The 15,395-nt window shown below is 42.8% G+C and overlaps 1 protein-coding gene across 4 annotated transcripts in view; it reads right to left on the reverse strand.

Moving 5' to 3' along the window:
• ADGRV1 (adhesion G protein-coupled receptor V1) overlaps positions 1-15,190 on the reverse strand; it is a 461,586-nt gene extending 446,396 nt beyond the window's left edge. For 2 of the 4 annotated variants that reach the window (XM_083151798.1, XM_083151797.1), the window contains exons 1-2: positions 14,928-15,190; positions 6,900-6,996 (exon numbers count right to left, since the gene is read on the reverse strand). In XM_083151798.1, coding sequence (XP_083007924.1) covers positions 6,900-6,936 — 37 coding nt within the window. In that variant the 5' untranslated portion in view covers positions 6,937-6,996; positions 14,928-15,190. Of the gene's footprint in view, positions 1-3,643; positions 3,736-6,899; positions 6,997-14,927 lie in introns of those variants that run through there. The other 2 variants (XM_083151800.1, XM_083151799.1) reach the window with 2 other exon arrangements.
• Positions 15,191-15,395: the final 205 nt, after the last annotated feature.

The raw sequence follows: 15,395 nt of genomic DNA on the forward strand, positions 1-15,395 counted from the left end.
ATTGGATTGGCATTTAATAAAATAGCTTTATCTCTCATAACTGACATTGGGGCAGATGTATCAAGCTTTAACAAGAGATAAATCCAAGGGTGATAAGGAGAGATAAACGTCCAGCCAATCAGCTCCTTACTGACTTTTTTAAAACACAGCCTGTGACATGGCAGTTAGCAGGTGATTGGCTGGATGTTTATCTCTCCTTATCACACCTGCATTTATCTCTTGTTAAAGCTTAATACATCTGCCCCATTATGAGAACTGCCCATATGAGAATCCCTTGCAAGCAATGCTTTATGAAAATCTACCCACAAACATAAACTAGCCTAGTCTCTGGATATTTCATTTTATCTCAGCAGTCTGAGAAGTAAGAAACTTCATACCCATACTAGTTAAAAGCCTGTCAAAATGATGGCTTCTGCAATGTACTTCATCTTTGATCTGTGACAGTTTTTACTTTCACTTTGATCTGTGACAGTTTTTAGACCACAACTCCTTACCCCCAGTCCCTGTCTGCTCCTACCTCCAATCTCTGTCTTTACAGCTCCCTCCCTCCATATCCAGCAAGTTTGGAACAGATCAGTATCACTGCAAAAATTACTTTCCCTTTCTGTTATGACACAAAGGAGGAATGTGGTCCGTCGAGTGGCCTCTAGTGGTCACTGCCGGGACTTCGCCTCATAGAGGTGAGGAGTAGGTAGTTATATATTAGACATGCATATGTATAGATAATTAACACGCTTTAGTTTGCAAACTAATATTATGCGAATGTACAGTAACCAACCAATCAGTAATCACCTTTGATGATTCAATAAAAACAAAGACTAAGCAAACAAACATCTGATTGGTTATTGATAATTGAACATTTGCAACTTTATCGCTTCTGTTCTGAATGCATATTACTCAGCAGAGAAAAAACAAAGGTTTCAAATTATGGTATATTGCCAGGGCCAGATGAATTTTTACAGCACACCAAAAATCGCATATAGAATTTGTAAAACAACTCGATATTAACAGTAGGGGAGGGCTATCGTAACGCATAGGCACACCTGGCAGCTGCCCAGGGCCCCACATTTCTAGGGGTCTCCACACCGGTAGCACCATTCTCTGCCTGCCTGCAATCAGTAAATGGTTGTCAGCATGCTGATTGGTGGATGTCTGGAGCTGTTCACCAATCAGAGTGCTGACAGCCAGTCACTGCATGCAATTTCTTTCTATAACTGGTCACTGTAAATGGGTGAGTAGGGGCTCCAGTGCAGGGCCTACTATATGGGTAAGACAGTCCTCATGTAGTGTTATTATCAGCAAGTGCTATGACAATTCTAGTCTTTGTAATCTCCCTTCATCTCCCCTGTATTCTATCACTGCATTGCTTCTAGTTTATTGTACATCATTTCCCCTCTCTGTTATCTTGTTCGTCATTTTGGAAGCTTTCTGAATAAGTAATGTTGAGAGCAGAGCCATTAAAAGTGTGTTATTATCAAGATGCACACAGCTGCTAGAATAGTTAAATGCAAAACTACATCATATATAAATGATTCAAATGTGCTATTAATACTGTGACATTGTTACACAATGTTTTTCTATAGTGATCAAAGAGATACAGTATGAACAAGCATAGCTGTGGAGTGTCAGATGTAACACTAATGTCAACAATATCCCCCCCCGCACGCAGTGCCAGCCGACTCCCCCTCGCACGCACGGCAACCCCCCCCTCCCCCACACTTGCAAATGGATGATGTACATAATCATCCATTCGCAGGTGGGGAGAAATCATTCGATGGTCGGTGCCCATGGAATGACTTCTGCAGGGCTCGCAGTTCTAAACTGCGGGCGCCCTGTATGAGGACAGGGCGGGCACCTGACATCCGCTGATGTCCGCTGCCCACCCCCCGCACCCGCATCACGGCTTAATTAGCATGTGAATGGCCATGAAATGCTGGGCACCACTCTTCTCCACCCGCTGTGTAGGGACAGAATGTTCGCCGTGGGTGCACGCACCCTGCATCTGTGCATGTGCAGAAATGCATCTGTGCATGTGCAGAGGCACACCACCGGTCCCCCCCCCCGTGCGAATGCAAGGGGAACCGAAGCGATTAGGATAAGGTGCATAATGCGGACAGTGTGATTTGCTTCTTTTAAGATATCCATTATCAGGATGAAAATAAGATAAGACCTGTGTACAATTTCATAAATAATACTGTACTATTGTGTGCACTGTACTATTAGTAATATCCTACTGTATAACTGTATATTATATATTAAACGTCTTTAGATGCATAGATAGATAGACACACATATGTTTTGTTTTACATATTTGTTATTTCGGATGTATATTTTCATTATTGCTTTTTATTTGTCAGATGCAACAAGACGTATGCAGTGCCATACTCAGGAATTGCCACTTGCAGTAATACTAGGAACTAGAACAGCACCATGGAGTGGCAGTAATTATATTATATACACAGCTAGATACTTGGTAAACAAGCACTTCATTAATAATTATTGTTTCATAGAACAAATTACTTATAATTATTTCATGTTAACACCTGGCTGCAGCTGATTGTGAAACGATGCAAACCACAGAACAATGAAAAGCTGGAATATTGTAATTTAATCCAGGTGTGGGCTCAGCTAACTGCACCCACATTGGCTTTCTGACTGCCCCTACCAGATAAACAGTTCAACATGGATATCAGGTGAACCACGCGTTCCGAGATCATTCAGTCTGAGCTTTCCGATGGAAACAGCAGACACCTCTATTCTCAATGATCACATTGCATACCCAGGAATTATATATACGGTATACACATGCAACATACAGTTTACAAAGCACACATATCAATACTAGATTTCATATATATGTATGTATATATATATATATATATATATATATATATATATATATATATATAATATTTACAGTGTCTTATATAGCGCAGAAGATTCCGTTGTGCTTTACAATAGTAGACAGTGATAAAACAAACTGGGTAACGACAACCGACATGAAGGGGGGATGGAGGGCCCTGCTGCAAGCTTACAATCTATAGGTATATAGGAGGGAAACACAAGGACAGGCACCAGGAATAGCATAGCAGTCCCACCAAGTTACAAGTCCAGAAGAAAAGCTATATAATATATACGTGCCACTGAGGTTATGCTTGTGGTACTTAAATATGATACGATATATATATATATATATATATATATATACACACAATATGTATTTTCTTTTTAATTGCAGAAGAAATATAACTGTAAGCAATTATACGATAGGTAAAACACACATCGTTGTCATACAAGTTCTGACGACACATATACTCTATTTGTAAATAACAATAGGACTTTTTCAGCCAGGTGAGCACTTAATCAGCTGAAGATTCCCCAACTGTGCAGCACTGGCAAGCTGTCAGGGCAATGAGCTGTCTGCTGTTCTATCCCGGTACTACTGTTGTCACAATGTAGAGTAATGCTTTCCTCGAGGTTCCCTGAATTAGGGATTTCCTTGGCTCTGAGCATTGGGATGAGCTGGAATTAGTGTTTACACAACACTAATCCTGACTCTAGCAAATCCTAATGTCTATATGTAAAAGCTAATAAGGCAATATTAGGTGAATAGATCATATTGAGGGCAGAACCTGCCACTTACCTAAACCATGGGGCTGGTAACACAGCCAGTGTGGATGGATGATGAGATGGGTCAGTGTGACATGTCTTGCTGTGTTGTGCTGTATCACTGAATCTTACTCTCATGGAGGAGGAGGGGCTGCACTGCCTGTTACTAATCCATCATTGGAACCTATCACCTTGCAAACACTGCCCTACTGCCCTGTGCATCGAGAGCACCAGCACATGCCTATCAGATGCAGCACAGAGTTTCTTATTGTATGCAAATTACCGGCATCCAACAAGGGAGGATGTAAGTAGGGTCTTCACCTAGGACACATCCCGACACAGAAACTATGCAGGTCTGACATATGGCAGATACAGGAGCTGAGGAGAACAGTAATGCAATCCTGTACTTTCAGTGTTCAGGAATGGACGTGATGAGATACAGAGGTTTATCCTTATATCATGGTTACGCTCACTGCTAATTTCAAATGTTTACCTAGTACAGAAATTGGGAAAGTAATTGAAACAAATTGAGGCACCTGGTGTATGTGGGGGTTCATGGGGGCACTTGGGGGTTTTTAGCATTGTTCAGTCTTTCTATATTAGGAAAAGTTTGTGTAACACGTGCCGGTCTGTGTGTTAAATACTTAACTTACAGGAAATGATCAACTATACTGTTTTTTTTTTTTTTTTCATGTAGCTCATTAATAATTTAATAATCATTGGTAATTTAGAACAACAATTATAATGTTAGTGCTAGATGGCAGATACACATTTAAATGACACAGCAGTTATGGGAAAACACAAGGAAAGAAAAGCTCAATGAATTGTATGAATGAAACCAGAGAGCGCTTGGAAAAGTAAGTTATTATTATTATTATTATTATTATTATTATGTATCTATAATACCGCTTTCACACTGCCAAAACATTTTAAAAACCGGTATTTTGATGTGAAAGGTTTAAGTACCATTCACATCAGTCAACCCGTTTAATCTCCTGAACACGTTTCAAGGCAGAATGCAGGGGACAGCCTATCACAGGTCTGTAGTCTGTTGTATTTACTAAATACCGTTTCAGAGCCATTCTCACTGCATAAAAAACGGCTCTCAAACGTGTAGGACGTTTTTAAACGTTTTGAATAACCGGTAAATCAACTCTGGCGCTTTCCCACTGCAGCCTTAAACGTTTTGAAGTGGGAAAACATGGCAATATACCGTTTAACAAGTGCAGTGTGAAAGGGGTATAAGCAAACATATAATTGATTGTAAAGTGCAACAGAATATGCTGCACTATATAAGAAACTGTAAATAAATAAATAAATATATATTGTCATTTAAAGCCCCGTACACACGGGGGAGATATATTGCTCAGCAATATATTGCTCAGTTTCTCCTTTTCATCAACGACCAGAGATGGTCACCGATGAAAGGGAACCTCTCCCGGCGGTGCCGCAGAGGTAATCAGCTGGTCGCAGGAGCTTGGGGCTGAAAACGGGAGCGCGCACCCGACGATTTATCGCCAGGGCACACTCCCATCACTGGCAATATGGTCGCCTGCGACCATATTTCCAGCGATTTCAGCCCCTATCGCCCCCGTGTGTACACAGCTTCAGGCCTCATATAGAGGTTAGTGCAGACATTCCCAACCATGGTCCTCAAGGCACACTAACAGTGCAGGTTTTAGTGATATCCAGGCGACTTAACACCTGACTTAATTAGTACCTGAGTGATTCTGATTAAACCATCTGTGCTGAAGCCTGGATATTCCTAAAGCCCCGTACACACGGGGGAGATATATTGCTCAGCCATATATTGCTCAGTTTCTCCTTTTCATCTGCGACCAGAGATGGTCGCTGATGAAAAGGAACCTCAGCCGGCAGTGCCACAGAGGTAATCAGATGGTCGCAGGAGCTTGCGATTAGAATGGGGCTGAAAACGGGAGCGCGCACCCGACGATTTATCGACGATTTATCGCCGGGGCACACTCCCTTTACTGGCAATATGGTCGCCTGCGACCATATTTCCAGCGATTTCAGCCCCTATCGCCCCCGTGTGTACACAGCTTATGGCCTTTACTTCTTTTGTCAGGTTGGCAGATCACTTTAAATATAGATCAGAAAGGTCCATAGAAGAATTGTAGGCCCTCATGTAGCAGCTTAGCATATGTAATGCATATGCAGGACCCGCTGCACACAACCTCCTGCCTGCATCCATGATTGCTAAACCTGTGATGTTATCACAGTTCAGGATGATCATTGCAGAGATCGGTTGCAAAGTTAATTTGCAACCTCACGCCTAAGTAAAGGCTGATACACATCAACTTGCTGATGCCTGTTTCGAGGTGAGTGACGGCAGGGGGGCGGCGGGGGGGGGGGGGAGTGACGGCTGTGTTGCACCTTGCTCATCCAGACATGCTTGGATGAGGGAGGGGGTCGTTACCAATGAGCGGTAGTGAACATCGTTAAGGACAGGGAGTGTAAACACAAGGCGATATTGTCCACATTATCGGTGAGAAATGCCCCTTCTGAGCGATAGTGTGAACAATATCGCCAAGTGTGTATATGGGGCTTAAGTTGGATCTTATGCAAGGCTAAGGAAACTCTGTATGCAACAAAGTCCTTGGCCTCTTGTCACGCCCGGGAAATGCCGGCAACATGTCCCCGTTTTCCCAGACACCGACTGCATCCGCCCCTCCCGATAACACCTCTGCCTTGCAATCAACAACAGTACCACTGAGCTCTTCAGAACGACCCATTTTGTATCACAAATGTTTGAAAATGGAGACTGCATGGCCCGGTGCTTGACTTTATACACCTGTGGCAACGGGTCTGATGGAAACACCTGAATTTAATAATTAGCAGGTTTGGCCAAATACTTTTGCCCATATAATGTAGTTAGTAGCATTAGCAATGCACCCCTACCATTACAACGTGGGACTGATTCAGAGATGGGCACTCATGCATTCACATCTGCGATCCCATATGTAGAGGATGTGCGGAAATATGCTAATGCTGCCAACACCTGAAAATGTATTGAGAGGCTCCACCAGAATTACAGCGTCAGTCTAATGCACACCACGAAAATGGTCTTCACACGCATGCACTGTAGCCACCCAACAAAATGGTTGCTTTCTATAAATGACTTCCAAATAAATCCTCACTGCATGCGGCTACAGAAATGGATGTTGGCACGAGTCCATGAAGGAAAAGTTTCATACTTTATGAATTATTATCGCATTTTATACTGAATAGCATTAATACTTTTATAACTTCTACTAGGAAAAAGACAGCACCTGTGCCACTGGGATCCAGCTGGGATGCTCCGCACATGTCTCCTGTCTGTTTTTCTGGAAATGTAGCCTTCACTCAATATACCTACATTGCAGACAGCTGAAGAAAGACAATGGAAAGAAATCATTTGTGTTAAAATCATAAACATTTATATAATGCTTCAAAATCAAAAGAAATTGATATATTTAAAGTCTGCAGGTATTGGTATCGCTACATGCAGATAGTGTCTACATAGATTGTTGCAGATGGTGAACATGAGATGTAATGTATTGAGAACCTGCATTGTACTGTACTGAGAACCTGTATTTTACTATACTCATGGATTCACTCAAGTGCAGAAGTAACCAAAAAGTGTTCATCAAGTCATAAGGCGAAGACACTATTATTCCATTGTATATACTGTAATATACAATTCTATACACTGATATTAACATCAGAACAGTGTAGAAAAACAAAAAGGAAAGGACAATATATCAAGAGAGTACTAGAGAGAGAGATATATTCTATAGTTTGATTGTGCATAATCCATGCATTATCATAATGTACATAATAAAATGGTCTGCTGATATTATAACTAGTGTTCATTCTAGCACCCGTTATATTTAAAAACCCATACAGTTCCTCTTCCCTGCCAGTGTCGCTGTCTGCTGTAGAGGTTCTAGCACAGTGTGGTCTGTATATCAGCACTGATATGCAAACCAGACCTATGCTAGAAACACCACAGCAGAAAGCGACACCCCAGGCAGGGAAGAGGAACTGTATGGGTTTTCAAACATGGCGGGTGCTAGAATGAACACTAAAAACCTTATAATGTAATGACATTTGGCATGTATTCAGACCTGATTGCACAGCTGTGAATTCGCACAGTGGGCGATTATCCATAACTGCGCATACGTATAGTTCACAGTATGCATGCTCAAGGCCGGTCTGTGGTAAGCTCCTGCAACTAGTTCTGTTCGCTGGCTGTTTGCGAGGTGATTGACAGGAAGTGGGCGTGTGGGGGTAAAAACCAAGCATTTTGGGGGCGTGCTGGGAAAACGCGATGTTTCTAGCCGGCTTAGGGGAGGGTGTGTGACGTCAGCTTCAGCCCGGATGTGCTGTGTTCTTCATCACAGTGTCAAGTAAGTCTCAGGCTACCCCAGAGCCTGCAATGACTTGTGCCCAGTGTAAAAATTATTTGATGGTGAGACTGTTACGTATGATTTCGGACATATTTGCCCAGGTGCAAACGGATGTGCACACTTACACATCCATTCGTACAGCGAGCACATTCATTTGCAAGGAGGGATTTCACTGGAGCATAGTGGGGCTTAACTGATGGCTGACTGCTGTGAATTTGCAGCCGTGCGATCAGGTCTGAATGACCCCCTCTGCGTTAGTGATGTTAGTACACATCTTCAGTGTCTCAAATCTGGATGGAGGGTTTAGGGGAATGGGCTACTTAAGACAGGGAGTTCCATATTAGCCAGAATCACACATAGTCATACAGAGACATGCCAAGAGTCACACAGTCATACAGAGTCACACATACAGGGGTTCTGACAAGTCCGCTGGCACCCGGTAAAATAAAGGGGTGTGGCCACTCAACAGAGGTGTGACCACCAGACAGGGGCATGGCCTCCTGAAAGGGAGTTTGGTCACATTCTGTAGGGGGATGGGGGGGGGGGGGGGCGGCTAACCCAGTAATTTGTCCTAATTGGAGAGGGAGAGAGATGATAGGATGCAGCTGTCTCCATACCTCCCAACTTTTGAAGTTGGGAGGTTGGGACGTTTGCGCGGGGCGGATTTAGGGGTCTGGCCGCCCATAGGCACAAACATTTGTGCCGCCCCCCTATTAGACTTGAGGGGGGCTGGGGGAGAGAAAGATGGGGGGGGGGATAGAGGGAAATAGAGGAGACAGGAGGGGAGGAGAAAGAGTTAGAGAATGGTGGGGCAGGTGGAGAGAGCATAGAAGAGAGGAGAGAGACCGGTATGTGGAGAGAGAAAAACAGAGAATAGAGAGGGGGCTAGGGGAGACAGAGAGGAGGAGGGAGAGAGAGTGCAGGGGTATGAAAGGCTTCAGACAACACCTTATTCCTCTTAATGTCCACCACTCCCCACCCACTGCCAGTACAGGCTGCACTGTGCCTCCCCCCGCTTCATCACTGTGGCCCCGAGTACCTGAAAGCCATGGCAGCAGGTATCTCTTGACTAACATAGGGTCCGCTGGGTCCTCATTGGCAAGCTCAGCCTCAGTCTATCACCAGTGCGGTAAGGAGCGTGGGACGGAGGTAGCGCAACTCGACCACCGCTGACTGGCTCTGGTAGCTCCCCCTCACCAGCACTGGTGAGGAGAGCATGTAGCGGTGGCAGCAGGAGCTTGACCGCAACAGCTCTGCTGGAGGGGAGGATCGCGGGACTGAGGAGGCGCCACTGAGGGGGATAGAACTGCAGCAGGGTGAGCGTGGGACTGCGGCAGCACTGGAGGGGGGGCTGGACTCCATATAGTGGCTGAGCTGAGGGTCTTTCTCTCACCAGCCCCCGGCGAGGGGAAAATGAGATGGTGGGAGCGTGGAGGGACTGTTAGCCCGCAGCACTATATTTAAAATAAAAATTTCAAATGGTGCAGACTGCAGAGGATTGTAACTGGCAGTGGCTTGACAGCTGCCGCCCCTAAAAGGGTGCCGCCCCTAGGCACGTGCCTCACGGGCCTAGTGACAAATCCGGCCCTGGTGGCAATGCAGTTGGGGTCTATGGTTTCGTGCTGTTTTCTCCATATTCGCACCCTGCCATCTGCATGGTGTAATTGAAAACGCGATTCATTGGACCACATGACCCTTTTCCAGTCATCTACTGTCCAATACTTGTGCTCCTTTGCGAACTGGAGATGTCTGCTCTTGTTCAAGGCAGACAGCAGACAGGTCCTTGGCTTCCATAGCCTATACGGTGTAATGTGCAGTGAACAGTTCGTTCAGAGACCTTCGCAGTTGCTCCTTGAGTAAGATTCCCCGCAATTTGACGTACTGTTTGCTCTTCTGTTGGACTGGATAACTCTGGCATTCAGATCATAGCCTGTGATGACCACAAGCCTGATGCTTGGTAGTCCACTCTCTGAAAACATTAATAACTGCTGCTCTCGAACACTTCACAAGTGCAGCCGTTTTGCTGATACTGGTGCTGACGGTTCGAGCGCCTAAAATCATCCCGCATTCAAACTCAGTTAAATCACGTTTTCGCCCATTTCTTCACAAGCAACAAAGTGCAATTGATGCTTCACTTGTCCTGCATTTCCTTTTTATAGCTATCCCGCCCTCTAGTGACAACAACATGAAGTTATGGCCGATCTGCATATAAGTGTCAAGTGGTCATAATAATTTGGCCACTAAGTGTATGCATATATATATATATATATATATATATATATATATATATATATATATGGAAAAAGAGGATACCCCTTCAATGCGCTGATTTAGGACGTGTTTCTTGGCAGCAACTCTGTTTGTCCCCTCTGTTAGCAGGGGAAAAGTGGAAATGGATAGAAGCAAAGGACAGAGTGCGCCACTATCTTAACTCTCCACCACCAATAAAAAAACTGTAATAACACTTATCACAATTTTCAACAATTTAATACATAATAAAAATTGAATATGTTAAAACTTATTGTTTGCAGTTTGAGTCGTTTTCACACGGTATATTGAAACAACCAACGTGTTTCGTCACACTGACTTCATCAGGGGTGACTTTCAATAATGATAATACTACACATGGAACGACTTCCACTTAACATACAAAGTGGACATCAGATGGATCCTACTAGGATGTGCGGTTTATGCAGCATCAATTTTCTTAAAAGTTTTTATAAAACCAGGTTCAATCGACAGGGAGACAGAATCGCTCGTTTCCCAAGACAAGCCTTTAGCCAAAAGTGCTGGAGCTCACAGTCTGTCATCCATTGCAGAGGGATGACAGACTGTGAGCTCCAGCACTTTTTAGCTAAAGGCCCACTGTGTGGGGTCTTGAGGACCAAGTTTGAGAACCTTGGAACTAGGGCACACAATTAATAACTGCTGTCGAAAGATGTCTCTTAAGGAGCATTAGGACAGGGCTCACTTCCATATGCTATGAAGGCCCTCTCCAGTCTGCTTAGATCTCCGCAGTTGTTGCTTAAACCTTTGAGTGCCAAGTGCATTTGTCAAAATAGGTGTAAAAATTGACACGTAAACATTGTTATTCTTCATAGTGACCTGTAATGTTTACCTTATATAGGAAATATAATCTATTTTGACACAACATTTGTTATTTGAATTTATATAACAAATGTGATTTTTTTTTGCGCATATTTTGAACATCTCTCACAGAGATGTTGGCGCTCAAAGGGTTAATGGTCCAGTGCACAAATAGACAGGCAAACACAAATGTGGGGAGAGAGAGAGAGAGAGAGAGGGAAAGAGAGAGATAGATAGTTTATAATGGTATTGCAATAGACTTAATAGACATAGAGCCCTATTTCGATTCATTCCGTCCTCCGTGCATTTGGAGGACCGATGTTTAGTGTTGTTTAGTGTTTGCGCATGAGCGTTTCTGTGCATGTGCACCCACGGTGAACTTTCGGTTTGTCGGGTGCACGCCGAGGGGGCGGAGAAGAGCGGTGGGCACCGGGCAGCCCCATTAGCATATGGGGCTGCCCAGCGTTCAATGGGAGTTCCCAGGCTAATGAGGCCGTGACGGACATGCGGGGGGCGGGCAGCTGACACCATTGAATGATTTCTCCCTGCCTGTGAATGGATGATTATGTAAATCATCCATTCGCAGCCGTGCGGGGGGCGGGCACTGCGGGCGGCGTCTGATGGACTCGCAAGGCTGCGAATTTCGCAGCCTTGCGAGTCCATCGGAATAAGGCCCATAGTTAATAATGGTAATGCAATAGACTTAATAGAGCAGCAACTAACACAAGATGGAAATATTGAACTGTCAGAGAAATATGAGAGAAACAGAAAAAATACCTGCAATGCCATGCACAGCTTCAATCTAAAACAGTATACAGTATATTGCCCTTTAGTACATACAGTAGATGCTTGTGTGGTCTAACAGTTAACTCAATTATACTGTAATATTGAAGAGATAGATCTAAAGAACTATAATGTACAAATACATATTTCTACCTACAGTATTTAGCTTGCTGTAAATTTCACAATATATTACACTAATTAATTTATCTTTAACTTTGACCATTGAATAATATCCTTCTGGTAAATGATTAAACATGAATATTTTACTGTAGCACATAAAGCACTTTATAAAAAAGCAGAACCATAATATAAGCAGTGTCTATGCACAGTGCACAGCATGATAATTACCACAGGCAGATAGAACACATTTACAGCAGAACTACAGAGCATTATTCCTGTCTTACATGACCCCGCTGCCACTGAAGCACTGGCCAGTGGATGGGAATATCGTGGCATAATCGGTTACGTCGCCGTTCCCTTATATAGCTGTGTAGCTACATGAAATGCACTTCTGTAAATCACAATAACCTGATGCTTAACAGGCCTGGTCATTTATCATCCAAAGTGTACTCAGCTATTTGCCAAGTGAAACAATAGCCCGGTAATCTAAAAAAGCTTCATCTTCTTAATCTATGAGACATTACAAAAGATTAACCCTACTGTACTTACATACTGGGAATCATAGGTGCAATTTATTAGATGGGTCATACAATTTGTTACATTGATATTAAAATCAAAGTCGAAATTTGCCTTGAATTATAAACAGAACCCTTTACCAAATACAGGGGCAGATGTATTAAACCTTAAAATGAGATAAACGCAAGGATGATAAATATCCAGCCAATCAGCTCCTAACTGTCATCATATAAACAATGTTTAAAAAATGTCAGCCAGGGGCTGGTTGGTCTGACATTTATCTCTCTTTATCACCCTTGCATTTATCTTTTTTTTAAGGCTTAATACTTCTGCCCCACTGTATTACCCCTCTGTTCAAATTCCTGCATTGAGAAAGTTTGCTCCATACAGTTATCAGTCCTAAATCATGATAAGACAAATACAGTCTTCAAGGGATTTCCACTTTGAATTTGACTTAATCCCCCCCTTCCCAGTGTCGGTATAATGGCCCTTATTCAGATCTGATCGCAGTACAAATTTGTTCTCAAAATGGGTAAAACCATGTGCACTGCAGGTGGGGCAGATGTAACATGTATACAGAGATTTAGATTTGTGTGAATTATTTTGTTTCTGTGCAGGGTAAATACTGGCTGCATTATTTTTACACTGCAATTAAGATTTCAGTTTCAACACATCCCACCCAAACGTAACTCTCTCTCTGCACATGTTACATCTGCCCCACCTGCAGTGCACATGGTTTTGCCCATTTTGAGATCAAATTTGTACTGCGATCTGATCTGAATAAGGGCCAATATTCAGAGTAGCTACAGCACTTACATATAGCCAGGTCTTCTGCTGATAACCTTCAGTGCTAATTACATATATCACCTAAAGGTGCCCATACATGGTGTGATGGCACTGTGCGATGCGACGCACGCTCCCGCGGGCATCGCATCGCACAGTACAAAAAGTATGTGCTTGTACATACTTTTTCTACAGCCTTCTGCATGTGATGCGATCAGCCCATAACGGGTGTGATAATCTCACCCTGTATGGGCATCTTTACATCTATTCAACTATGGAAAGGTCTTGGGGAGCCAGAGATGATCAGCAGAGGACCTAGCTATATCTAAGTAGTAAAACACATATTTAAAATGTTAAGCACCTTTAATATACCTATTTCCACACAATATCACTTGATAATAGAAGCAGTGCACACTAGTTTAGTATTTGTCACTCATAGTAACTGGTGTCTCTCCTTTCCTTTTAACCATGCTTACCGTTGCCTATACTATACACCACAGGTTCTCATACTCGGTCCTCAGGACTTCACACAGTGCATGTTTTGCAGGTCTCTTCACAGAATCACAAGTGAAATAATTAGTTCCACCTGTGGATCTTTTAAAATATGTCAATGAGTAATGAATGCACCTGTGCACCTGCTGTGTGACCTGGAAACCGTGAACTGTGTGGGGTCCTGAGGACTGCGTTTGAGAACCACTGCTATACACACACAGCTACTGTATAAGTTGAAAGTTGTCATATCTATTTATGCTTTTGCCATAACACAGTGAAAAACTAGAACCAAGTGAGAGATAACGTTTAGCACTGATCTGCACACTACAGTACACCCCACACAAGCCAGCAGGTAGCGCATGTGCCTTTGTTGCATATGAGCAGTTTTTGGACATTTGCAATAGCTAAACAAAAGGAAAAACAAAATATTAAAAGACCAGTTCCTGCAAGCTAATAGGCACACATAGACTTAAAAAAAAATAATAATAAAATAGGTCACTTTTATATACTGTAGTTCACAGATGTCCAGGTAGTTACAGAATGGGGTACATAATTCCTTATAATGTACAGACATCAGAGCTCAGCACTCTTTATATACGGAGGCTGATATAGAGTTATGGGCACAAAGCACTCAATATAAAAAACATGAAAAGTAGCGTATTTCTGACAAAATAAAGAGCCATATACAGTACACCTCAATATGAGAACACCTCCTCATTGCACTATGTAGGCCTGATTTGCAACAACTGCCAGGAGTGTCCCAACAATACATTTTCAAAAATGTACCGTACAGGTATAGCCTTAGAAAATATCCCATAAAAGCCAGTAATGACAATCATTCTAGAGTTATAACTAAACATAATAAAGAAAAACTTTTACATTTAAATAACAAACCATAAAATAACATACTGTATATGCAATGCAAAATATACGTAAAGATTCATGATATCAAAAATCAGATGTTCTAAAGGAATTTAAATATTTATTGTATTTTGAGACCCTGTAAAATATATATTGCATGTATGTTCTATGTTACATTGTGGCAAAGCCCCTCTGATTTGCCTCTAAAATACATTTCTAATTTCAAATGGAAAATTCATGATCCTGGAAAATGAATAAAGCCATTACCTTCTACAGATCTGTCTGATGCAGGGAGCGGAACAGCGATTGGTGTAGACTCGTCCCACTTGTTACACTCACACTCTTCTCCTAAGTGCTGCGGGTGATGCTCGCTACAGCTTTATTCTGGTCCATGATAAAAATCTGTCTATCCATCAAAACCTGTTGCGCGCTACAAGATTTTTTTCCCTCCCCTTTTTAAAGCATAAATGAAAAAGGAGTCTGAGTCCGGGACAAGGCTTGCTTCTGGCCAGTCAGCTTGGTCTTTTAAAGTTGCTCCAAGATGATGCGCACTATGGGTGGCAGGGTCTCCCCGTGGTTAGTTATTTTACTTCAATGGAGGGGGGAGGAACCCAACAAAGCACACTGACTACACTGCATATCAAAATGTAACCATGGAAGCAATTGTCCTCTCATCGGAGCCTCCCAGAAATGATCCAGCCATTCAAGTCATTGAATCAATATTGAAGCTTTTAA

This window comes from Crinia signifera, chromosome 1 (assembly GCF_055691185.1).
Source record: "Crinia signifera chromosome 1, ASM5569118v1, whole genome shotgun sequence".
Lineage (NCBI taxonomy): Eukaryota > Metazoa > Chordata > Amphibia > Anura > Myobatrachidae > Crinia > Crinia signifera.